This window comes from Peromyscus leucopus, chromosome 3 (assembly GCF_004664715.2).
Source record: "Peromyscus leucopus breed LL Stock chromosome 3, UCI_PerLeu_2.1, whole genome shotgun sequence".
NCBI lineage: Eukaryota > Metazoa > Chordata > Mammalia > Rodentia > Cricetidae > Peromyscus > Peromyscus leucopus.
Genome location: NC_051065.1, coordinates 21599603 through 21626115, shown reverse-complemented (window position 1 = coordinate 21626115; position 26513 = coordinate 21599603). Strand labels below are relative to the sequence as shown.

The 26513-nt window shown below is 41.7% G+C and overlaps 1 protein-coding gene across 1 annotated transcript in view; it reads left to right on the top strand.

Moving 5' to 3' along the window:
• The window catches only part of Col1a2 (collagen type I alpha 2 chain), a 35443-nt gene that overhangs the window by 6521 nt on the left and 2409 nt on the right, over positions 1-26513 (top strand). Inside the window, 43 exon segments of the mRNA XM_028869796.2 lie at positions 2746-2790; positions 2964-3017; positions 3112-3165; positions 3458-3511; positions 3857-3910; positions 4356-4409; positions 5918-5962; positions 6230-6283; positions 6387-6431; positions 6717-6770; positions 7257-7355; positions 7491-7535; positions 7659-7757; positions 8174-8227; positions 8349-8456; positions 8804-8857; positions 8969-9067; positions 10001-10054; positions 10509-10607; positions 11121-11174; positions 11640-11693; positions 12088-12141; positions 12403-12456; positions 13419-13463; positions 14617-14715; positions 15855-15962; positions 16609-16662; positions 18065-18118; positions 18850-18903; positions 19000-19053; positions 19135-19242; positions 19596-19649; positions 20361-20414; positions 21321-21482; positions 22316-22423; positions 23084-23191; positions 23551-23604; positions 23692-23799; positions 23926-23979; positions 24504-24611; positions 25097-25150; positions 25274-25381; positions 25708-25966. Of these exon segments, the coding sequence (XP_028725629.1) occupies positions 2746-2790; positions 2964-3017; positions 3112-3165; positions 3458-3511; positions 3857-3910; positions 4356-4409; positions 5918-5962; positions 6230-6283; positions 6387-6431; positions 6717-6770; positions 7257-7355; positions 7491-7535; positions 7659-7757; positions 8174-8227; positions 8349-8456; positions 8804-8857; positions 8969-9067; positions 10001-10054; positions 10509-10607; positions 11121-11174; positions 11640-11693; positions 12088-12141; positions 12403-12456; positions 13419-13463; positions 14617-14715; positions 15855-15962; positions 16609-16662; positions 18065-18118; positions 18850-18903; positions 19000-19053; positions 19135-19242; positions 19596-19649; positions 20361-20414; positions 21321-21482; positions 22316-22423; positions 23084-23191; positions 23551-23604; positions 23692-23799; positions 23926-23979; positions 24504-24611; positions 25097-25150; positions 25274-25381; positions 25708-25966 (3247 nt within the window).

The window sequence follows — 26513 nt, the reverse complement described above, 5'->3', positions numbered from 1 at the left end:
TCTACACTTAGATATCAAAATTCAAGTCAAGGTTAGGAGTTTCAATTTTCTCTACAAACATGCCTCATAAAAAGGTCAGCTTTTTATGTCTAAGAAATAATCTTTGGACATACTGACCATAACTCAGGCAGATCAGTTCAATCAAAAGATTAACATCTACACGTTTGGTTTTTTTTTTTTATCTTTCCACATTCCTTAAGCTGTGAAGCAGCACTGAGGAGCAGGGACTGGTTATGCTCCATGAACCTGTTGGGAAGGGCCATCAAGTTCTGCTTCAACCCTTTCATCTTGTGGCTGGAGAGTCTGGGGCCTTTTTCCCAAAATCACTCAGGTAGTTAAGGACAGACTTAACCTGTAGGCACGATGCTTGAGAGACAACATATGGCTCATGTAGTTAGTCCTTGAATAGAACACGTCCTTCATCACAAGTATTTAAGAGGTGCCCCCAACAGGTTCAGAACTACACTATTCTTAATTTACTACTAAATTGATTTACTCAGCCAGCAGCAAATGACCTCACCCTCTGGCTCACCCTCAAGGACTTAATGATATAAGGAGTGTTTCTTTTTTTCCATTCTGATGAAAATTCCTTTTCTTGTCTAGTTATTAAAATCCAATATAGAAGAGAATGAGTCGAGTGTAGCATTTATGTCATCAGCACGCATCCTGTCATTTTTGTAATGATTTATGACCTAGCGAACAAATGAAGCTTCTACCAAACATCACTGAGATGTAATAGGGAAAAAATAGACATAATCATGAAAAATATATAATAGTTTATAAGAGAGAATGAAAATGTCCCAGAAATAAAAACATTAGATTGATTAACTACGTAGAATTTAATATGCAAGCACACAAGTTGGTGATTCTAATTATGTTTTCCAAAGGCATTTATCTGTTAGTTATCATGGTCTTTAAAATACAACTTTTACCTGGGCCCTACGTTGGTGCTCTATCGTCACAAGATATTCTGAAGCTAATGGGCCGAAATAAACTAATGTACTATAAGGGCAAGACAATATTTTCTGTAAATTAAAACTCTCACTCGGGAAATAATGTAGCTTTAATTGATGACTTCCAATTTCCTGATTTTCCCGGTAATTTAAAATGTTCATTTCTGAAATGAAAGATGTAAGCATTCTTTTGGCTTTGTTTATATTGGACATTTGAAATGAGATGTTTCTGCTAATGCTGGACATTACTCAGCTGTAAAGTAGAACCCATTTCTCAAGAAGAGACAAAGTGGGAAATAGAGCAGAAGTAGATGTCACTTTATTTTAAAAATTAAAATGGTGGACAAAAGCTGGAAGAAATTAATATGGATTACAGATTTTCTTGTCTTTAAAGCCTCTCTCTGGGGAGAATCAAGCAAAATATTTCACTTTAAAATATCAGTGAAATATAATTTAAGTTGGTACATCTACACACTTGACACAGACATGTGCAATCAACAGATATGTGTTTAACAAATAGAGAGGATAGGCAGCACTAAAGTGTTAAAATAATTTTCCATGTTAGAAAATCAATAACTACCAAACCCCATAGGGTCCTTTTCTGAATTAATCATAGTTCATCTTACAGCCTCCACAAAATAAAATATCCTTTATGTAAATGAAGTTGTTGCAAATACATGGAAAGATGAATAAATATAATTAAAAATTCATGATGTCAAAGAAAATTATACTTAATGGATACCTAAAAAATATTTTTATTGAAGAGCGACAGCTTCTTTTTAACACTGAAGCAATTTCTAAAACAAAATAAATAATTTCCATAATTAAAATAATGTGCTTCTTTAAATAAAATATGTATTGTCTCACTATAGTCATTTAATAAAGTAGATAAGCTCACTGCAGAGTCCTCATGGTTGATCTATTATGAACAAATTACTCAGAACTTGGGCAGGAGGTATTTCCAGCTGTGTGAGGAGTGGGTCCTACAGTTGGATGACACAATCCCATACAATACTCAGGCTTGGTTACTGCAGAGGCTAAAGAAAACCACATTTAGCTCAAAAGCTCATAATATTCTGTTTTACCTTTCATTTGTGTTCCTGAAGAAAAAGGAAAACAAACCACTGTCGTTTGTGTTATGTTTTCAATATCCTATGATAGATTCTTCCAATAGGCTGCCTCAATAATCATTGATTTTTCCTTCATCCCTCATTACATCCCCTTTTGCTTGACATTTTCGTCAGTCACCAACAGCCCTGAAAGGAGCTTTACGGTTATAATAAACCTCCTTTTAATCATTAAGAAGGAATTTTGATCCTTTTCAATTTATGCCCCTGTGACAATAGAGGTATCAATTTCTTAACTAAGTATGACATGGAGAGATGACATAGGACGAAGAGAACTAACTGAAACGATTTGTCAGCCATTATATCTTCTGTTCTGGTGCAAAGATCAATTCACCTCACTGCCCCGAACACTCTCCCGATGCCCCGTTTCACAGCTTGAGGAACTTGTGGCTTCCCCCATACAATTCTCAGAGTCCTGAATGAAAAAAGAAGTGAAGGACAAGAAAGGGTGGGGGGTACAGCAAATTTGGGTTCTTAAATGCTTCTTTGGGAAGGAGAAAAAAAAAACTATGAAATAACACTAGGATGGTTTTGCTCATCTGTCCATCGAAAACAGCCAGCAGCTCAGCAGTACTGTTTCTAACTCTAGTTTTCCCAGTTCAGCTAACGCTACTCCAAACAAGGACCTGAGTTCTTAGCACTAACCATGTGTATGCTCTTGGCAGGGCTTAATGGGACCCAGAGGCCCTCCTGGTGCTGTTGGAGCCCCCGTAAGTACCAAAATCTTACAATCATTCTTACATAAAATACAAGGTTAAGCATTACTCTCACGAGATGGGGATGCTGCTCAAGGACAAAGTACTTGTCTACCATGTGCAGTGATCTGAGCTTGATTTCATAACTTCCAAATAAGTAAATAAATGTTCCTTCTCCCCTACCTTAGGGCCCTCAAGGTTTCCAAGGACCTGCTGGTGAGCCTGGAGAACCTGGTCAAACGGTGAGAACATTTTCTCCCTGTGTGGAAAAAAAAAAGTCTTTGCTGGGAGGTTTGTGAACAGTCTTCATCTCACAATGCATCTCCATTTCCTTAGGGTCCTGCAGGTTCTCGTGGTCCAGCTGGTCCTCCTGGCAAGGCTGGTGAGGATGTAAGTGTTTATTCTCAAGCTCTTCCAAAACAACTTTTAAATACTCCCATCTCAACAGAAGCATGTAAATCCAAATTAAGTTCTATGCTGAAGGCTCAATATACTTAACATGAGCCTCCCCATATGGGAAATATTACTTTAATGAAATACTAATTAACTTGCTTGTACTTAAGAGATATGATTGTTAATTAAACATGTGTTTGAGTCCACAGTCTTAGGTGCACCTTTCTCTCCTCACGGTTTCCCAAGTAAAGGCTGCTTTCACATTTTCTATGCTGCTTTCACGTTTTAGGGTCACCCTGGGAAACCTGGACGACCCGGCGAGAGAGGAGTTGTCGGACCACAGGTGAGGTCATGGACAACAATGTGTAGTCCAGAGTCGGTTGTAAGGGAGCATGCATCTGATGGTGGGACAGATGCCACTCACACTTGTGGCATGGATTAAAGGCAAGGGAAAGAACCAAGGAAGGAATGCAGACTATGAAAAGCTAAACTACGTTTTCTACAAATGCCGCCATCTTTGTTTCTCATATCATAGCTGTTGCTTTGTGACTCCATGCTTACAACACACCAGCCTTTGATTCCAAACTTGAGCTTTGAGGAGAGAATTGATTTGGAAAGAGGAAAGCATTGCCTTTTAACTTCTAAGAAAAACCTTATTCACTTGGTTCTGAATTGTCTTTTTTCCCAGGGTGCTCGTGGTTTCCCGGGAACTCCTGGACTTCCTGGCTTCAAAGGCATTCGGGTGAGGACAGTCTCCATCTAAATGAGAAAAACGCAAATGCTGATGGGGGTGGGCTGGGGGCGGGAAGAACTCCATTGTATTTACATTCCTGGGAACAGATCCTAGTTTCCACATCTCTGAATTTTGAAACTGCTAGAAATTTAAGCAGAGCCAAAACTCACCAAAAACTGGGTAAATTACGGATTATTTTTAAGTAGTTAGAAGTATCTGAAAACCATAAAATGGTTAGGAGGACAAGGACGTAAGGAAGCTTGTCCAGCATCCTTCCCTCTCACCTGCATGCAGATGAAGTGACTGACCCAGGGTAGTGCAACCAGCTCACTTGAGCTGGGACATTGGACTCTGTTCTAGTTTAGCAGCCACGGGATCTGTCCAAGAGACATAATAATTGCAAAGATGGAAATTACAGCATGACAGCATTTTTAAAGTGCCCATTGCCTTTCAGGGACACAATGGTCTGGATGGACTGAAGGGACAGCCTGGTGCACAGGGTGTGAAGGTAAATACTGAGTTCAGGACACGGTTTATAAGCAATTCCTTTAAATCTGTCATTACTATCAAAAAGGCTATTTTACTGGTGACAACCTGCATTTCAAAAAATATCTTGTCTCCTCACCTATCCTTCAAATCCCTCAGTGGTAGAACACTGAGAGCCTATGACAAAAAGCCAATTACTAATATTTAACTTAATGTTTATTTAAATAATCAAATGAAAACTAGTGTTATTATTTTCTTCCCCATCTCCTCTCCTCCTCTTGCAATGTCACTCGGTCTCTGTAGCCAAAACAAAGGTAAATAAACATATAACCAAGTATTAGAGCATAGTGTGCTACTTTAAAGTGTAAATCCTCCCTTGGCTTGCACTAATTAGGTATGTACATTCATGTCACAATACATTTTTCAACCTCTTTCCTCTGATTTATCTGTGCACACTCAAAAAATTTTTAATTAGGTAATTAAAGTCTCAGAAGTGTGTTATCTCTTGGCTTAGCCCCTTCCCTGACAGCGTTCCCAACCATAAAATGTTCTCTTTCCTATTAAGGAGATAATGTGATATTAAAGTGAATACCAACGTAATTACAAATTAATGAGTAAGGAACGCTAGCGGGGCCAGAGACGAACATGAATATGGAGAATCTGGTCTAGCTTTCCAGCTGCCACACAAGTGGATAAGGTCAAACCCATTCTCCCACGAGCCCAGTACTATAGCTCAGACTACTAATCACAACAAGGTAAAATATTAGAGCTGAAAGGTATATTTGTAGGTGCCCTCATTTTGTGGCTGGGGAAAACTGAGGTCAGGGAGAGCTGGTGACTGGCCCAGTCATTCCTCTAGTGGTTAGAAAAGCAAACTCAAGAAATCCCATGCTACTCATTCCTTAAGAACACTCTTCCCATGGAGTCTTCGACCCAAGGCTGGGGAAGCAGCTCAGTGGTAGAGCGCTTGCTTAGCGTGTGCCAAGCCTTGGGTTTATTCCTCAGCATCTCTCTCTAAACTAGAATATCTTGAAGAAAAGTTCTCGATCCCCCGAGTAGGAAACTACCTACCACTGCCTAGCACTCACAATCAGAACCAAATTTGATGGCTCTAAAAACTATTAGGATGCTTAGACTCTCCATGTATCTCAATGAAAATGATAACACTGAGCATTCCAATATCATTCAAATATCTTTGAGGAAGATAAATTTAATTGTACAGAAAGAAAGAAAATGTATCCTTTGTCTTCTCTTTTTAAATAATATTCCTAATCTCTGGAGCTGGTTCCAAATGTATAGAATGTAAAGAGAAAATTGGAGAGGAGTACAACCAAATAATCACAACCTTTTACATACTTAAATAGAACTCTTATATTTAAAAAAAAAAAAAAACATGTGTATGAGACCATTGAGAAACAATCTAAATGTATAAAAAGATGTTTTAAAATGTATGAAAGGCTCAAACTGACATAAGAGGGTAAAAACTGGTATATATAATGAACACAGACTCAATTTTTCTTCCGCATATAGGGTGAACCTGGTGCCCCTGGTGAAAACGGAACCCCAGGGCAAGCAGTAAGTATTGATCAGTTCACTGGAAACCTAAATGTGCACTCTCTGCATCTTGAAATGTCTTTCAAGTTGTTGCTAATTACCATTTCCCTTGGCATTGTATCCTTGATATTTTTCTTACGTCCCTCTGCATATTCAACTTTTACCTGGTGTTAGAACGAGACTTGTATTTTTAGTGAATTGTTGTATGTGTTAGAAATTGAGCAAAGTTACATGCTGCCTGTGACTTTTTAAGATTCTGGATTTTCCTAACAACATTTCTGCTTCTAGGGAGCCCGTGGGCTTCCTGGAGAGAGAGGACGAGTCGGAGCCCCTGGTCCAGCTGTAAGTGGTCCAGCTTTTTTCTTCTTTTTAAGTCTTCTTACAACACTGTCTAATGCCAGCTGTTTGACCTCCCCCTGACTGTCCATCTTTTCTTCCTTCATAGGGAGCCCGTGGGAGTGATGGCAGCGTTGGTCCTGTCGGCCCTGCTGTAAGTTCTGACACTGGGGTGTTGAAAGGCTTGAAAGTGGGGCCAGAGCTATCTTCCCTAACTTTTATGAAGTGATATAATTTTGAACACTTTTGCCAAATGTTCCCTGAGGTCTTTGGCAGTCTCCATTTATAAGTAGCCGAGGCTATTTCAAATTCCTGGAGCTACTGAATGATGCATAAAATAAAACTCATCCTATGTTTGGAGACCTCGAAGTCTCTCCTTAATAGAACTTCCTGCTTGTTTTCCTCATCTACTTCAGGGAAATTTCTGCTTCGATTTCAGGGTCCCATTGGATCTGCTGGCCCTCCTGGTTTTCCAGGTGCTCCTGGTCCCAAGGTAAAAACACTGATTGCTGTTCCCACCTTGATAGATTCTTTAGCATAATATGAAATATCAGTACTGTTTGCAGGAAGAGAGACAATTTCATAGCAATTCCCTCAGTCAGCCTCGCCCTCTAAACAGGAACAAAAGAGTTTTCTCAGTCTAAGTTTGCAACACGCCTCTCTGTGCTTGCACACTGTGTACAGACAGAGCAGCAGCAGCCTAGCAACTGACTCCTTATAGAATGTGCTTCCCAAGTTAGGGGGGCCTGAGTGGAGACCACTCACGTGGAGACCGAGTCACAGCTGAGGGAGGGGTAATGCCAGAAAGTCAGAGCTAAGCTTGCAAATTAGAAAGTCAACCCTAAACTTCGTGATAACATGCCAGACCAGCTAAGTGGTTGCTCTCCTGAAGAAATTCCCTAAAATTTGGTGCTATAATAACAGACACGTGCTGTTTCATTATTGACTGCTAATTCCCCGCTGTTTCTTCCATTCTTAGGGTGAACTTGGGCCTGTTGGTAACCCCGGCCCTTCTGGTCCTGCTGGTCCCCGTGGTGAAGTGGGTCTTCCAGGTCTTTCTGGCCCCGTTGGACCTCCTGTAAGTAGTCGTTGACATTAACATCTTTGAGTAGAAAGACCAAAGGTGGGCTCAGGGAAGGTAAGAAATGCTCTAATTCAGTGATTTTTTTGTTGTTGTTGTTTCCTTTTCCTCTTCCCCCTCACCTCCCTGCAGGGCAACCCTGGAGCCAATGGCCTCACTGGCGCCAAGGGCGCTGCTGTAAGTACAACTGGGGAGTTGGCCCTTGGCGGCTCCGGGTTCGAGCTCCGGGTGAGAGGCACTTACCTAAGGCTGCCTCTGCAGCCTGCTGCCCCCTGACGGTCGGTTTTTCTCCCCCCACAGGGCCTCCCTGGCGTGGCTGGGGCTCCTGGTCTCCCTGGGCCCCGTGGCATTCCTGGCCCCGTCGGTGCTGCTGGTGCGACCGGTGCCAGAGGCCTTGTTGTAAGTGGTCGCCACCAGGACGTCCATATCCTGAGATACTAGCTTTAGTGGTTTATATGTTCCTTGACTTTTTCTCGCAATTTTTTGTCTTCCTTCTGTAACGTTTTGCAAACGTTTATATTTCTTGTGTTGCTGTGTTGCGTTCCGTCACAGTCCCTCTGCACACACACACTCTTCGTCACCGTCCCTCTGCACATACACACACTCTCCGTCACCTTCCTTCTGCTAGCTTAGCAGCCTAAAAAAAAAAAAAGGTAGATGAGGTCAACACCATGTGTGAATCTTAACCGTCCAGTATCATTTTCCTACGTATGGATTCTTCAGATGACTTTAGCTTAAACGTCCCAAGAGACTTGTCTGCTGGAGACTGTTGACACACTTTCTGTCATGTGACCATTGTTTCTCTCGGTTCTTAGGGTGAACCCGGTCCAGCTGGCTCCAAGGGAGAGACTGGTAACAAGGGCGAGCCTGTAAGTGGTTTCATAATCACAATTGTGTTCATTGAGCCTTACCAGTTTTCAATCCAATTCCAGTGGCTAAATATGATATAAAAATATTTTTCTACTCTTCTTATTCTTTTTTATTGAATAGGGTTCTGCTGGAGCCCAAGGTCCTCCTGGCCCTAGTGGTGAAGAAGGAAAGAGGGGGTCCCCTGGTGAACCTGGATCTGCAGGCCCTGGAGGGCCTCCAGGGCTGAGAGTAAGTTCTGAATACTCCAGACAGACACAGCAAGACTATCATGCCTCCCCTTGGCTGGGAAGTGGTCAGAATTTCTGTGTGTATTTCCTAGATGAAAGAGCATCTGCCTTCCATCTGTTTTATTAAATCAGTGACTCTCAGTTTGGTATGGTATTAAATTGGTCTGGAAACAATGTTGACCTATTTTTGCCAGATGCTTATCTGTGCATCCCCTTGGCGTTTGGGTAAGACGCCTTGGCTTGGTGTGCAGCGATATCTTCCTCTCAGAAGAAATCACGCCCTGTGTTTGTAAACTCTACCCTGTGAGGTTCAAAGGTTTCTCTAATCCCCCATGTCCTTTCCTACAGGGCAGCCCTGGTTCTCGTGGTCTTCCTGGAGCTGATGGCAGAGCTGGTGTTATGGTAAGTTGGCCTTCAGTCATTTACCAGGAAGGACCGTGGCAATGCTGGTACAGAGGACGTCCTCAGCATTACATTACCAGCCCCCTTATTCAGCCCCTCTCCCATTAACAGGGCCCTCCTGGCAATCGTGGCTCAAGTGGTCCTGCCGGAGTCCGAGGTCCCAATGGAGATGCTGGTCGCCCTGGGGAGCCTGGTCTCATGGGTCCCAGAGTAAGTTTCAGATAAATCCTCATAAAGGCCTGTCTAGAATCGGTGCCTTCTTTAAAGGGCTTCTGAACACTGATGGTAACAACAAAAACATTGTAAAGTAAGCTTATTAGTAGACTTGTTGATGCTTACTTTTTTATTTTACTTTATCAAAGCTCCATGGAAGTTTCTGTGTGTTTGGCTAGTGCATAGGTGTCCTGTGTATTACTTGAATCAGTGACTATGAAGGTTTTGGAAAGCTAGATCTATTTTAAAATATTCAAATTAGTTTGGTTCTCTTATCAGCACACATCTTTTATCTTATTTTGTAGCTTTTCTATAAGGAATTCATGAAATATATTAAGGCTATACATTATTAGTTTATTAGATTCATAGGTGAAACCATTTTTCCAGCAATCATAAAATGCTATAATGTATTCAGCATCACACCAGCTATAGAAGAGGGACCTTTTGATACAGATTTACTCAAATCCATAGCAATGGAATCATTTTTTTTTGGCTCCATTATCTCTTATGGGTGAATATCAACTGTAATTTCATACTATAAACAAGTAATAGGGAACATCAAATATAGTAATAAAAAAATCCACCTTGGAAATTGCTTGCCAAAAGTATTAGTTGTTTTTTCTCTTCCTATCATGGAGTGAATAGCATGGTACATTTTGCCCATACCGTATGTTGCTTAACAGTTTCTTCTGATACCTTTAAATGGATCAGTTGCACAGAAATAAAATACAAAGGAAGACACACAAAAAAAATAGAAGAAAGATTTCAGAGTTCTTTTTGTACTTTCCAGCAAGGCTAATATTAATAATGATTCACCCTCGGCAACAGACAAGAAGTGAGGACATAGTGCTGTGTGAGATTTCAATTAATTTGAGCCTTGAGTGTGGGAGCTGAAGTACCAATATGAAAGGACCCTCATTCATTTTACAGGGTCTTCCTGGGTCTCCTGGAAATGTTGGCCCAGCTGGTAAAGAAGGACCTGTGGTAAGTATTGCTCATTTTCCATTACATTTTCAAGAACACTTATTGCACCCTCATCAAGTCTATTTTTGTGCCTTATTTATCCATGAATACATTGAAAATAAATATCAGCCACCTCTACATCATCTGGGAACAGAAGGTAATAGATTCTAATTAGTGAGTCTAAATGGATGCAGGACCGAAAGCAGAGAAGGGATAAGGAACCATGACTGGAGAAATTGAAGCAGGTGACAGGGGGATGGAAAGGGAAGGAAGGGGGCAAATTGCATACATATGAGATTGAACTGCCTGTCTCTACACTGACATCCTATTAAGAACAAGGAAATGGAGTCATAATTTATTGACACCTTATAGGGGAAGTTTTGTGCATTCAGCAAACTACCCTGTTCCATCATGTGAAAACATCCTAAGCAGGAAACCATAGGGATGGTAAGTAGACTTTAAACTCTGGTTTCAGGGTCTCCCTGGCATTGACGGCAGACCTGGCCCAATTGGCCCCGCTGGAGCAAGAGGTGAAGCTGGCAACATTGGATTCCCTGGACCCAAAGGCCCATCTGTAAGGATCATGACTCCCCCTCCCTCAATACATCTTTACCACATCTCAGCCACAGTCTCACATTTCTCTCCTGGTCCTCAGCAGTTTACCTCAAGGCAGAGCCTTTCAACACAAGAAAGGTGTAGAGCACTCATTCCATGAAAGCTTACCTCCATTGTGGCCTCATACCCTGCTGGAAACCTACTTGAGTTGCACACCTCCACAAACAGAGTCCTTTCTGTACAGAGCTTCACAGTGTTGGAGCATGCCTTGGATAATAAATTCAAAGCTGAGAAATGTCAGAAAAATACACAAACAAGCAACAAAATCAACATTTCAAAATTGTCAGGGAAAATTGAACATATAATTTTTTCATGTTCTGTTTATTGCACCATCATTTCCCTCTTGCCTTCTCTCCCTCCAACCCCTCCACTGTATCTGCCTCTGACTTGGTCCCCTCTTGAGATCATGGCCCCTTTATATATACATGTGTATATATATGAAATTATATATGTGTGTATAATTTTTTAATAGGGTGATCCTGGCAAAGCTGGTGATAAAGGTCATCCTGGTCTTGCTGGTGCTCGGGTAGGTATTAACTTCTACAGAGAAATCACCCCCAAAAAGTGCTTTGTTTGAGGCTGTCTTCTGCTATCATTGTTACTTTCCAAGTGGCACCCTAAAGGTCCTTTTACCATGCTCAAATGCCTTTATTTTTAACAACATGGAAAAGGCAGTGAACTATAACAAATCAGAACATGTTATTCAAAGATACAGATACATCTGGTCTTTCTTGTATTCATATTAGGATTAAGAGGTTATGAATACGTACTGATATTCTCTGTCCTTTGTAAACTGCCTTCTATCTGTGGACTTCTCTTAAACTACATCAAAAGTCAATAAGCACCATTTAGAACTTGGTGAAACTTACAATGGGTTGCTTTAATCCTAAAAAACGGTAAACTTGTCTTGAGGAATTAGCTTTCAAAGTGCCTTGAAGCATATTAAGCTGCCTGACTTGTGTGTAACCACCGGCCTTTCTATTTTATTTAGGGTGCTCCAGGTCCTGATGGAAACAATGGTGCTCAGGGACCTCCTGGACCCCAGGTGTGTACTTCGCCCTACTCCTTTCTAAAGCAAAGTAAGCCTTGTCCTTCAGAGCGGCTATTCTTTCCATAGTTAAGGCAGCAAATTGACATCAGAGCTATCTGTTCCATCACTGACATCAATGCTATCTAACTTTGTTTTATGGGACTATTGTTTCTTGAAATTAACTCTGGCTTCCTACGTATGTGGTAACTAACAATGTAATAAGATACTTTGGTTAAAATATAAAACATCATAATCATTATAGCTATGCTAATATGCATAGGCAAATGAGTAGTTTTTCTTTCACATAACTGGACTCATGAATTTGGCTTTAGACTCACAATACCAACACATTTTTATGATGCCAAAGGACAGGCATTAACATCAATGCTATCTCTTCTATCACTTCCAGGGTGTCCAGGGTGGCAAAGGTGAACAGGGTCCTGCTGGTCCTCCAGGCTTCCAGGTAAGTCAACAAACATGCAAGACTCTGACTTCAACCTCATTGTTCCATCTAATTCACTGTAACATCACTACCACCAAGCACCACCACCCAGAATATGGCTTCAGAACTCATGCAAACGCCACGGTTATTCAAAGCAAACTTTTCTGGAGTAATTTAACAAGACATAATAGTGTTCATGTTCATGATGTTATTCCCTTTGCAAGCCCAATTACTAGCATTAATATAGCCATAATACTGAGATTTTCATGTCTCTTCATTTAGGGTCTGCCTGGTCCCTCAGGTACCGCTGGAGAAGCCGGCAAACCAGGAGAAAGGGTGAGTAAACCACGTGATCATGGCGTGACCAAATCTTAGCATTACCTTCTTTTTAAGTTCCCTTTTGCCATGTAATTTCAATACGAAAATGTTATATTTCGCACACTAATTATAGCAGCCTACATTGTTGGTGTTGAACAAGGGAATGAAACAACTTATTTATATTTTGTTCAAATTGCCTTATTTTATGGATTGGCTGAAACATCACAATATGAAAGCAAAACCTATTGACTATTTCATGTAATAGCCTTACTTTTTGTGTGTTCTTTGCTATATTAAAATACAAATTATTTCCTTCTCCATAGTGGAAACGTAAATGCACCGATTTTCCATCAAACCAGAGCCTGAAAAAAATTGCTTTTAATGTTTTTCTTGGCATTCAAACATTACACGCTATCCACAATCAGAGCATGAGTTTCGAGTCATTTTCTCTAATTGTGATGAATGCGCCTCAATTTAGTTACATTCTGTGGCCTGGTCTCCTTTGTCAACAGTGGGCCACATTAGAGAGACAGCTGGTCAGTAATAAAAGAGATTCACATGGGTATACAATTAACTAGGTAATGTACAGAATATGATAATTTCTATTAAGAAGGCAGTCCGTTATATAGCTAAAATGTTCAATGCCTGGCTGTGTTTGTTACTACTTATCACATTATCAAAGGAGGTAGCCTGCTTTGTCGCTTTTTAAAAAGATAGTAAGCTGAATAATGGGAAATGAGTTTTCTGATAGCAGATCTGGCTTGGACACATCTTTGATAGCAGCGCCAGGCTCTTTTTGTGTCTTTCTGTAGAGCCAAAGGTTTTGTTATACAGTCTAGCCTGTATACCAAGTGTTTTTGTGAGTAGAGCCCATATAGCTTTATTTTGTAATTCAGAATATTTTAAATACCTTAGCCACAAGTGACTGTAGGGACCACACATAGATTTCATGATGTACTTACTGTCCTGTTTTTACCTAGGGTCTTCAAGGTGAATTTGGTCTCCCTGGTCCTGCTGGCCCAAGAGTAAGTGTTACTTGGTTAAATTTCATTAACTTTTGACAACATGTTTTTAAAAAGAAGTAGTGCTTGTCCCTAACACCACTGATGACCTTCCTTAAAGGACATTCCTAACCTCTTCTGTAGATACCATTGGGCTTCTAAATTAATAGTAAAAATTTCTCATTAGTTGCTGGTGTTTTCTATTCAATGACCTTATGGTTTCAAGAAACATAAATGAACAAATATATGTGCTATAATAAATTACTTAGACAAATGTGATGCACTTATTACAGCTGCTGATTTTGAACAAAGAAAAGTAATACCTAAGATCTAAGGTGAATATTTATAGAATATGTAGGTGTTGGGAGTCTAAAGCTAAATTCATGAGTCCAGTTTTATGAAGGAAAAACTACTTGTCTATGCATATTAGCATAACTAGAATGATTGGATAGTTTTTTTTTTTTAACAAAATTATCCCATTATGTTGTTAGTTACCACATACCTAGGAAGCCAGAAGTTAATGAAAAAAAAATAGTGCCATAGAACAAAGTTAGAGCAAGGTCCTTTGATATAATTGTAATGTGAAACTAAGGGATAAATATTCAGGACTATAAAATGTTATGTTGTGGTGATGTTTAGATTGCAAAGTCAGAGGCTTTAAGCTAAATAGACACAAATGAACACACACACACACACACACACACACACACACACACACACACATTTGACCTCTGTTGAATATCCTGTTACATCATTACTACACAAGGTTGTAGAGGGGGCAGTAATATGAAAATATAATCTTATCTGTTTATGACATGGCTGTTCAACTAAAACTCCATGATCTTCCTTTTTGACTACTAAGCATGACTGACATCTGATTTTACCTGTGAATGTAGCACAGAAAATATCATCCCCTTAAAAGTAAATGGATTCCAAAAGTTGACTGTAACATTTCCAAAGCAACAAACTGTGGAATCGCAGTCCCAGAACATCAGAAGTATATGATATCTTAAAGATTATCTCACGCCTTCCCTTCATCATAGAAGAAAAATGAGAAGTGAAAAAAAAAAAAAACCATGTAATTTGCTAAAATGTGGCAGAACTCAATCTAAAACTCTAAGCAAATAAGACTGCGCCAGAAAGTGCCAGAGAATGACCTCTGATTGCTGTCTTACAGGGAGAACGTGGTCCCCCAGGTGAGAGTGGAGCGGCTGGCCCTTCTGGTCCTGTTGGAAGCCGTGGTCCCTCTGGAGCCCCAGGGCCTGATGGAAATAAGGTAAAGCTATAAGCTATAGACAGATGGAATGGGCCCCTTTGTTCAAGAACAAGTAGATCCAACGGAAGAGTGATTGTTTTTGAAAGTTTTTATTTTTTCCAGTTGTGTGGTGATTTCTACCTATTAACAATATGATTCCAGTTAATATTATTTATTTCAAAAGAAAATTTGGAGAGGGAGGAAAATCTTTGTTCTAGAAGTCAGCAATAAATAGTATGGTTTTGCCATTTTCTGATTACACTGTTTATGCTTTTGTTTAAACCTAGAGCCATCCTTTACTTTTTTAGAAAATAGTTTTTGCTTTATCAACATCCAACCCCATACAATAAAATTGCTAAAAAAAAAAAATAGTCTAAATTTTAATAGTAAAATTTATAATGATTTAAGTCTTTACCCCAAAGGCACAGGTCTACAAGTTTATGTTCCAAAGCAGATTTCTAGTTTAGGTTTTTAAAAAGATAAGATTACAAATCTCTGAAAACCAGGCGACTTGTATGTCTCCCAGTTCTTACCTTCAAGGGGGAAAAAATGTAAAGAGTAGTTTCAAAAAGCTATTTCATTATGTGGAAGCGTATAGAGGGGAAGATGGAAACAACGTAAGGGAGAAGAGACGAGAGGACCATGGTGACGGTGACACCCAGCAGTGCTTTCAAAGGGATCTATTCATCTCAGTAGCTAGCTAACAGGTTTTACTGTAGAGAACTGTGAAGCTTAATATAAAAATGGAACCCACGGCCCCACTCTGATGGAGACAATCATCTCCCAGTTGATGAGGTCTCTTCCCATGCCACTTGCCTGGGCTAAGAGACTCATCATTGAAAAGGTTGTGGGCAAACAGTTTTCAATCTCTCCTTTCCATTGTCCTGTCTTCTTTTCCGTGTCTGTCTTCCTTCAGAGGACAGGACGCAGGCTGTAGAAGAATACCAGCCGCCCACTCTCCACCCTCTTCTCTTTAGTCACCGGGTCTGTGATAGCGGCCCCTGCCCCACCCTTCCTTCTTTCAAAGGAGCTCCTTTGTGACTCTACACAGCCAAGAATGCCAGCTATTAAATGTTTCGATCGGAATTCTTCAAGAGTTTGCATCTTGGCTTTCTTCTTTTGCTGCTGAAATAATTGATTTCACGTGGTTTTGATTCCAGGGTGAAGCTGGTGCGGTCGGTGCTCCGGGCTCTGCTGGTGCCTCTGGTCCTGGTGGTCTTCCAGGAGAGAGGGGTGCTGCTGGCGTCCCTGGAGGCAAGGGCGAAAAGGTACCGCTTTTGGACCTTGATACATAGTGTCCATGAACTCCAAGGAAGAAGGCTGTGCGAGGTTGCCAAGTTGTTCACCATCCTTAGCAGGTGGTCCAGTAGCATCTTGACATCTGTGTGCATACCCCTCTGCCACCTAGCACCTACTCGTGTCTAAACTCACTAATCTGGCAAAATTCCTTGCTACCATGGAATTTCACGCAAGCAGATGGTGTTGAGTAATACATGAGGCTCATTTGAATGCCACTAACAATAATGCCTCATCCTGCCCTAATTAATGGAGGAAGCCACACTGAACAGCTGTCAAGCGTGCGACGGCATTCGTTATGTTGTGAGAGTGACCAGGCACCACGGCCCACTGCCATGTTGCCTTGTTACTCCAGCCTCATCAATTTCAAACTTGCTTCATTATGAATCAGAGGGATAGTTATTTTATAATCTTCAATAATAATCTGAAAGGGCACTTAAAAGATGAGTTTCATACTGTCTTCCCCATTCAATGTTCTATAGAGTGGTAGGAAATTGAAAACACTAAAATCCTTAAATGATGGCAGATACAGAAACTTCTGTAAAAGCTTTTACAGTTCATCTCCACTCAAAAACTTAGTCAGAAAGCAAAAATGTGGCCCTTGCTTTGTACTTTCAGGGTGAAACCGGTCTCAGAGGTGAAATTGGAAATTCTGGCAGAGATGGTGCTCGTGTGAGTAGAATTTTGTTTTTAATGTTTGTTTGTGCTTAAATCCTGTTTTTATGTTTTACTCAGTTTGAATTCAGCACATTTCCAAGGTAGAAGTACAAAATAATTCAATTTTAGTAAGATTGCAATCCACTACTTCCTAGGTCACTACTCTCATTTTACATACTCCAAAAGAGAATTTAAACATGATACACCTTGAAAAATCACATCCTGACTTCCTTTCTGCTGTCTTTCACACTCAATATGCTAACTCCTAGCTGCACATCAAAGGCTGTAGGGCAGAAGAACACTGAATGCTTGTTTTAAGTGATAATAAGGCTTTTAAGAGAAGCAACATTCTCTTACATTTTAAAAAGCCACAACCCCAATGATGCCAGACGCCTCACTTTTCTGCCCCAAGATTTGATCTAAGGGCAGCTTCAGAGATGAGCTGTGACTACCATAGGTGTCACAGATGACCCTGAGGAAGGATAATTATCTCCCCTGAGCTGCCAGCACTGTGGCACTTCCTCCTTAGCCTGCTCTGTCACCTCTTCCTCCAAGGTGATAACCCTCTGGAACACATTCCTGGTATTCTTTGTCTTGAGTCACGTAGCTCCTGCAGTTCCAAACAAGGCTACTTACTTGCCTCCCTCCAGGGAATGTCGAAAGAGTGACAGAGTTCAGAGCTCCCAAATCCTGCTCCTCTCTGGCCCTTCACATTTCCATGACCTTTGTCAGCTCTTTCCTCAGCTGTTCTGTAGGCCTTGCTTCCTGAGCTAACTTCTGGGGGGCCGTGATAAACAGCACCGACATGAATCCAGAGCTTTCTTTCTCTGTTATTATTACAAATGTGTGTGTGTGAGAGAGAGAGAGAGAAAGAGAGAGAGAGAGACAGAGAGAGACAGAGAGACAGAGAGAGAGAGACAGAGACAGAGACAGAGAGAAGAGAGAGACAGAGACAGAGGGACAGAGAGATGGAGAGAGAGACAGGGAGACAGAGAGAGAGAGAGAGAGAGAGAGAGAGGAGAGACAGAGACAGAGACAGAGACAGAGGGACAGAGAGACAGAGAGATGGAGAGAGAGACAGGGAGACAGAGAGACAGACAGACAGAGACAGATAGACACAGAGAAACAAAGAGACACAGAGAGAGTGCATGTGCCTATTGAGTGGATATATGCCTGTATAATAGCTAAATGTGGCGATCGGGGGACAAGTGGTGAATGTTGCTTGTCTCCTTCTTATGTGGTCATCGGGCTTGACTGCAAACACCTACTGAATCATCTTGCTGGGCCTTGGGAGCTTTCTTGATGTCCTGCCATAGTATGCAATGCAGGTGTTTGACACTTCCTGAGGAGCAGGACGGAGTTCAGTCTGGATGCTGTGTGTTGTTTTCAGTAAGACTTGCTTCCTTTTTGCTTCTAGGGTGCTCCTGGTGCTGTAGGCGCCCCTGGTCCTGGTGGAGCCACAGGGGACCGGGTAAGCATGCATTCGAACTCATTTTCCCTGAGTTGTAGTTCTCTGAGCTGACAGAACTATCTAAAATCCCCTGCTTGCCCAAGTCCCAAAGAGCCTCAGCTATTCATTTTTATAGCTGGGTCTAAAGCACACTTATTTAAAAAAAAAAAAAAAAAAAAAACCCTAGCTGGTGTGAGAGAGCGGCAAGAAACAAATGCTGCTGCTTGGAGTTAGCTTCCCAGGCCTATGGGTATGCCAGCTGTCTGATCTATGCCATGATCCCTATCATTTGTTTTAAAGACTTTCCCTGTTGCCCATTAACAATATCCTAATGCACATAGCCTTCTCAAAGCTTTCAATTGTAAAAAGGAAAAAAAATCAATAAAATACATAGTGTACCCATTTCACATCGAACAGTCCATTTAAAATAGACCTTATTTATTGTATTTCGAAGACAGCAGCAAATAGATCAGTCCTGTGTCCATCTAAAAATTAAAATGTCCTCCTCCTGGTATTATGGGGGCTGATTAATAGTGTTTCTGCAAGTGAAGAACCAATACCACTCCACCTTTTAAAATGAATCCAGTCTTAAGCAGAGGAAGAATTCACCTCATTTTATTCTCTAAAATGTGCATTAGTCTCTTCCAAAGTAACTGCAAACTCTAAAATGGCCTGTCTGCTGCTCTTCTCTCCTCTCATCATCTATGGGAGGTACATTAAACGACTTATCTCTGGCCTTTGGTCCATTACAGGGTGAAGCTGGTGCTGCCGGTCCTTCTGGCCCAGCTGGTCCTCGAGGTAGTCCTGTAAGTAGAGATCAGAGCCTTCTGGATACTCGGATTTCACGGTTGACACACATTCATGAAACTGCGAATGTAACAACATCTTTCCCTTCCGCCTAGGGTGAACGTGGGGAGGTGGGTCCTGCTGGCCCCAATGGATTCGCTGGACCTGCTGTGAGTATCGCTTACGGCAGATGAATCTGACAACACCACAGTGGATTGGAAGGCCGGTGCTCACCTCTCTTCCTCCAACAGGGTGCTGCTGGCCAACCTGGTGCTAAAGGAGAGAAGGGAACCAAAGGACCTAAGGGCGAAAATGGTGTCGTCGGGCCTACTGGGCCTGTTGGAGCTGCTGGGCCCTCTGTAAGTGAAATTCTCTGCTGTCCGACATACTCCAGCATTTTTATAATCCAATGCATGCCCAGTAGGTGCCTACAGCCCACTAAGCATTCCAGACAAAAGACATTATTTTTAAAACTTCACATTTAAACACCACTTGAAAGTTTTGTAAATATCTTGTTTTCATTCTTAGTAATCTATAGTTAATACTAAGAAAAGAACATTTATTTCATGTGACATAGATAATTGTATTTGGGTTCTAAATTTTCTTCAAGGATGGAGGAAATAGATGAGAATGATCTGTCAGAAAACAAGAGCAACTTTTGTACGAGTTACTTGTTTTATGATTTCATGCCACTTTTTTTCCTTGCATTTAGGGTCCCAATGGCCCACCTGGTCCTATCGGAAGTCGAGGTGATGGAGGGCCCCCGGTGAGTATTTACAATTGACTCGTCACTTTTCTTTCTTAGTTACATACTAGTGACAATTTGAAAGTTTGAAGATCTTGATAAATTTGAGCTGTAATAATGGGGATGCTTGAGAGTCGTGTTCATTCTAGTCAGAAAGAGTGTGAAGTTAAACGGTACTGAGATTAGAGTCAGCTACGTGGGCATTAACTCAATCCCCAAAGCAATTTAGGGCCGCAGATGCTGCTGCTGTCTCACTCAAGGGGATGAGCACAAACCCAGGGAGTTTAATTGGGAAATAAATAATTTCTTTCCTACCTTTTATCCTTTTGTTAATGTCTCACTTTTCCTGACTGACCCTCCCCACCCTTGCCCTGGCTCGTTTTTATACTGCTCTCTATAAACAACACTGCTTTTTCTAGTATCCTTTCCCTTCCACCCAGCCAAGTGGTCAACAGATATTCACATTTCATAATGAAAACATCTTCTGCTCTCCCCTATCACCATCAGATAACCTGTTAGCACTTCAAAAAGTATTATCAATCTTAATGTAAACTATGGGCATTACGACTATTGGCATTATGCTAGTTAAGTGGCCCCCTACCTGAAGCTAAGTGCTACCTCCTCTGTGGTCCATCTCTAGTCCCGTGATGATTTTCCAAAGAGAAAATGTTGATCTTATCCTAACTCTTGGAGTTGATTTGACCGTGGAGTTTTACTGTGCTTGGTTCTTAGGGTATGACCGGCTTCCCTGGTGCTGCTGGACGGACTGGCCCCCCTGGACCCAGTGTACGTACATCACTCCAAATATATATCTCCATTTACACTTACCATAAGGCCTGACCTCTAGTAGGAAATTAGAAAAAGCTATCAAAACAAATTATTAATATTTGCTAGTGCTTTCCTGATTTAAAATTATCTTTGATGGATGAAGGCAAAATCATTACAAATTATATTTTAAAATAACAATTTTAGTAGCTGCTATTCATGTAAATACCTGCACCCTTTGGAATGCACAATTTCTTTTTAAAAGGAAAAAAACAGAATCTTTGGTCCCATATCTGATATTTCTGTATCTAATTACCCTTTATAGCTACCATTCTGCCTCCATTTTCAAGCTATAATTGTTCCTGAATTTAAAGGTGGTTTGGCCTCTAATTTAATTCTCATTCAGTCCCTCCTGTCAGGACTCAAGAGAATTTAATTAATTATCAAGGATTAAGTATTCCAGTTAAGGTTTCAGGGGGAAAAATATAGCAAAGATGTTGATTTCTTGGAATCTTTTACAGATTCATAACAGAAAAATCCTCACTCCTTGTAGGCATTTAATTAAACCTAGTCAAGAGCATATGCAGTTCCTCAGTTATGAACAGAATGCCAGGGTTGGCTTTGCTTAAGAAGGGATGGGCAGAGTCTGCAGGAACCCAAAGTCCCCTTCATTTACATCAAAGACTTAAGTCTCTTCTTGGTGCTGATTCCAATATACCAGGTACCGATGCTGCCTCTGCCTCCTCAGCTTGCTTTGTTATAGACAGGAACTGCTTCTACCTATGAGAGTCTTACAATTTCCAAAAATGGCTGAGATATTATTTTTTCTGAGTAACACTGTTTGATTCCTAATCTCTAGGAGCTGCACAGCTCGGCTCCAGGTCTGTAACAAATAGAAAATAAATAACTTTGTATATTTGATCACAGGGTATTACTGGCCCTCCTGGTCCCCCTGGTGCTGCTGGTAAAGAAGGGGTCCGTGGTCCTCGTGGTGACCAAGGTCCAGTTGGTCGAACTGGAGAAACGGGTGCATCCGGCCCCCCTGGATTTACTGGTGAAAAGGGTCCCTCTGGAGAACCCGGTACTGCGGTAAGTGATTTCAAACTCCTTTTCCTTAATACTTCAGTTGAGTTTGAATAAAGCCCCTTTACAGATCCTCAAGTGGAACATATCTATTAGTGAGTGATGCAGGCTCTCAAGTTGAGCTCGGTTGAGCCAGGAAATCTGTCCAGCACACAATAAGGTGTCATGGTGTTAGCAGATGCCCTGGAAGTACAAAATAAGAATGACAGAGGATGAGGAAATGCGGCTTCACTACAACAGCCCTTTCTCCTCTCAGGGGACCCAAGAATTAGAACAGAATCCTATTGCTGTGGCCATCCTTCTGTCAATTAATCAAACTTCATAAGCTGCTGATTTAAACATTCCTGGTTCAGAGTCACTGCTGCTCTGCAAGGTGCCCATGTCAGACCTTAGAAGTCAAGGTTAAAATTTGCTTCCCTGCATAGAGTCTATAAAAATTAAAGCTGGGCGGCAGTGGTGCACGCCTTTAACCCCAGCACTCGGGAAGCAGAGGCAAGTGGATCTCTGTGAGTTCAAGGCCAGCCTGGGCTACAGAACAAGATCCAGGACAGGCACCAAAACTACACAGAGAAACCCTGTCTTGAAAAAAACAAAAAAAAAAAACAAAAAACCTCTGTGAATGGCTCCCTTACCACACACACACACACACACACACACACACACACACACACACACACACCAAAATGTAAACTTATGGTGATCTTTGGAGAAAAGACATCAAAGGAGTCACCAGCCTGTTCCTAACTGCAGGATCCTTTGTTTGCACAATCCTTGAGCTAATCTGTATTAGGAGATAGAGTCATACCAGTAATAACCAACAGTATTTTTCTCTCCTCTAGGGACCCCCTGGCACCGCAGGTCCTCAGGGTTTTCTCGGTCCTCCTGGTATTCTGGGTCTCCCTGGCTCTAGAGGTGAACGTGGTCTGCCAGGTATTGCTGGTGCACTGGTGAGTGTTTGACACCATTCTAGTTCTCATTAACATAATAAAAGATTTTAAAAGCTGCCACTTCAAATGTGACAGATTGATCACTGAATAACTCCACTTAAGATTTTTATTCATGGCATTTCCTTTATACAGATCACATGTCACTTATCTAGGAAGCCTTAATACCACCTTACTTAGACACACACCATAAAGACACAGCTTAACATTATGCAGAATGATTTTTGTTCTTTCTACATGCTTAAAAACGATATAAGCTCTAATTGCATTTACCTCTCTGCAATATAAAAGGCTGGCATCGTTTATCCGGCAAGAAGAATGAGACTCTGAAAGTCCATGAATCATTCCATTTAACCCTATACATGGCAACAGCTAGGAACCATCTTTTATCCAGAAACTATCAACTACATGAATTAATTTTATTTGGGATGTTGGATGCCATCAGACCCCCCCCCCTTGTACACAGCCACAGCCACACAAATGACCCTCTAGGTGTAGAGAGGGCAAGTATGACGCCCGTGGTGCTCGCTACCATATTGTGGCCCATCTACATTCAATTTACCTTCTCTCTTAACTAGAATTCCCTGGGAGTTGTTTTGGGAGGGTAAGGTTAGCATTCTCTCTTATGATAGTGATGTTATTTTATCTTCTCTGCCATTCTAGGGTGAACCTGGTCCTCTGGGCATCGCAGGCCCTCCTGGGGCTCGTGGTCCCCCTGGTGCTGTGGGTAGCCCTGGAGTTAACGGTGCTCCTGGTGAAGCTGGTCGTGATGTGAGTGCAACACTTGGTTTGTAAATAAAACCAAGGAGAATTTCATTGTGTGTTAACTTCTAGTTGAGATGAGGCTTCATGCCCTGAGTCTCTAAACTAGATAATCTACTTCTCCAGATAGTTTTTTCTTGGAGTAAAACTATGGGCATTACTTGGGTTTGAAAATGGCCTTTAACTAGCATAGTTTAAATTGGGGCCCACATATTTACAATACTTCTAAAAAAATTGAACTGGGAGGTTCTTGCTCCTATTTTTTTAACTGTCTGAACACTGGGAATAAGGCAGAGTAGCAGAGACAGTGAGGCTAGTGGACCGCAGACCCTCGCCAGGAGTCTTCATTTGCATGGTATTCTTCATAGGGCAACCCTGGCAGCGATGGTGCCCCAGGTCGTGATGGTCAACCTGGACACAAGGTCTGTGTACTTTTTCATCTTTCTCTAGTTTGAGAGTGATTGACATGCTGACGGATTAATGCTAAGCTTCACTTTTGCCTCTGGCAGGGAGAGCGTGGTTACCCTGGCAACATTGGTCCTACCGGTGCTGCAGGTGCACCTGGTCCTCACGGGTCTGTGGGTCCTGCTGGAAAACATGGAAACCGTGGTGAGCCTGTAAGTATGAAAATGTGGTTACCCTTGTGGACTTCTCTCTGACTCCACATTTGGAGGCTGTGGGGCCATCAGGAGAAAGATCTTGGACCTAGCTGATGAGCTCTGTTTTTCTTTTCTAATTCACAGGGTCCTGCTGGTTCTGTTGGTCCCGTTGGTGCTGTTGGTCCAAGAGGTCCTAGTGTATGTACATGGTGATAATTAACATTTAAGAATTAATAGCCGGGCGGTGGTGGCGCATGCCTTTAATCCCAGCACTCGGGAGGCAGAGGCAGGCAGATCTTTGTGAGTTCGAGGCCAGCCTGGGCTACCAAGTGAGTTCCAGGAAAAAGGCGCAAAGCTACACAGAGAAATCCTGTCTCGAAAAACCAAAAAAAAAAAAAAAAAAGAATTAAGAAGAAGAATTCCAAACCATCTGCTTAGACAATTGATGATATACAGGCTAGACTTTGGTATTTGAAGCCGTGCTGAGAAATGATTTAGATGACTTTATTTATCTTAAGTCTATTCTGCTTGTTTTTATGAGTGAGGCATAAGGATGTAGCCCTTTATGCGCTGCTCAGTTAAAGGAGGTGGCCAGAGAACATGGCAGCCCAGTTAGACCTTTGCGTGCCTTAATTTTCCTTTGTAAATGAATTGCACACCCTTTGACGGGAAGTGTTATTGTTTTGAAGGGGTAGAACCCATCTCTCTTTCTTTCTTTACAGGGTCCTCAAGGCATTCGAGGTGATAAGGGAGAACCTGGCGACAAAGGGCCCAGAGGTCTCCCTGGCTTAAAGGGACACAACGGATTACAGGGTCTTCCCGGCCTTTCTGTAAGCACACTCTGACCATCCTTCTGAGTTCTAACCTGAAAGACCCTCAGCCCAGAAGGCCCCTTCTCAGACACCCACTGTTACCACCCTAAAACACTCTGCCTCCCATAGCCATTCCAGTTCTCTAGCTAACTCCACCTCTCTCTGAGAGGAGAGAGGATGCTATTTCATATCCCAACACAAAGAGGTAAGGGTTAAAGGAGAAAGAAATATACGTCTATTAAAATCTCCTGGCAACTGTGTCCTTCAACCCCACTTAAAATAAATATAATTAGAGGGATGACTAATACTGCACTGTTGAAATAGCTTGTGGAAAAAAATAATTGAACATAATAGATATAATGGGAGAAAAGAGCCCACTTTACATTTTCAATTTTCTCAATCCAGAGTCCATTGAAACTAAAGTTTTCCATTCAATTTGAGAAAAAAGCTATCTACTGACATGTGTTCTGAAAGTATGATTTTTTTCTATTCTCTTTTTAAAGGGCCTACATGGTGATCAAGGTTCTCCTGGCCCCGTGGGTCCCGCTGGTCCCAGGGTAAGTGAATCAAAGTTAAAATTCATCTCTTGAACTAAAGAATTGTCCAGGCAATGAGCCCTGGGCTACTGTCACCTGTGGAGTTTTCCTCATTGACAAGCGCTTGGTACCCTTCTTCTATAGGGTCCTGCTGGTCCTTCTGGCCCTGCTGGCAAAGATGGTCGATCTGGACATCCTGGACCAGTCGGGCCTGCTGGTGTTCGTGGCTCTCAGGGTAGCCAAGGTCCCTCTGTAAGTATGACTTGGAGAGATGGCTTAGGGCATCCCCTGACCAAAGGAATGTTTTCTTCAGACTGTCCTGAGGAGATTTTGATGGCTCATGGGAGTAGCTCCACCTCAGTTGCTCTTTGAGAAGTTTGTAAACAGTCTGTATGTGATGGGGTTGTTCAATCCACCTCTGTGTCACTGAGATCAAGCTGTTCATTTTCATAGGCTTGTTTCTATTTCTCATTATTAGGACGTGTTTATACATGAAGCGCATGTTGAATTTTCCTGTCCTGGCTGCCTCTCCTGCCATCACCGGTTAAAAATCCCCTCTCCCACTCCTACTTTTACAGGGTCCTCCTGGTCCCCCAGGTCCTCCTGGCCCTCCTGGTGTCAGTGGAGGTGGCTATGACTTTGGTTTTGATGGAGACTTCTACAGGGCTGACCAGCCTCGCTCCCAGCCTTCACTCAGACCCAAGGACTATGAAGTTGATGCAACTCTGAAGTCTCTCAACAACCAGATTGAGACCCTTCTCACTCCTGAAGGCTCTAGAAAGAACCCTGCCCGCACATGCCGGGACTTAAGACTCAGCCACCCAGAGTGGAACAGCGGTGGGTCAAAATAGTCAAACCACACTGATCCCTCCCACAGCTGAGCTTCCCAAAAATCAATTTCCATTGATGTTTAGAATGCAAGTGTATTTGAGACCAAAAAAAATCTACACTGTCAAAAATCATACCCGGTTAGTGAAGCATCATTTTCTTCCCCCAGGCGACACCCACCCTTAAGTTTGTTGAGTTATTCATTTATTTCCTTGCAGTACTAGGGATTAAATAGAAGGTCTTAGACATGTTAGGCAAGTGTCTAACACAAAGCTACATCCCCAAGCCACGTTTTACATTTTGTTTTGAGACAAGGTCTCATTAAGTTGTCTAGGCTGGCCTTGAATTCACTCTAGTCTCAGTAGGCCTTTAAGTTTTGATCCCCCTGCCTCAGCTGGTGAAAACATCCTGATTGGATATTTCATGAAGCAAAGGGAATTCTTAAATGTAGTCCCCTTCTTCCCATTAAATATGGAATAGGTGATGTAACAGCACCATTAAGATGTTTTTAAGGGAGTCAGTATGAACGACAAATTATTATTAGTATCTGCATTTT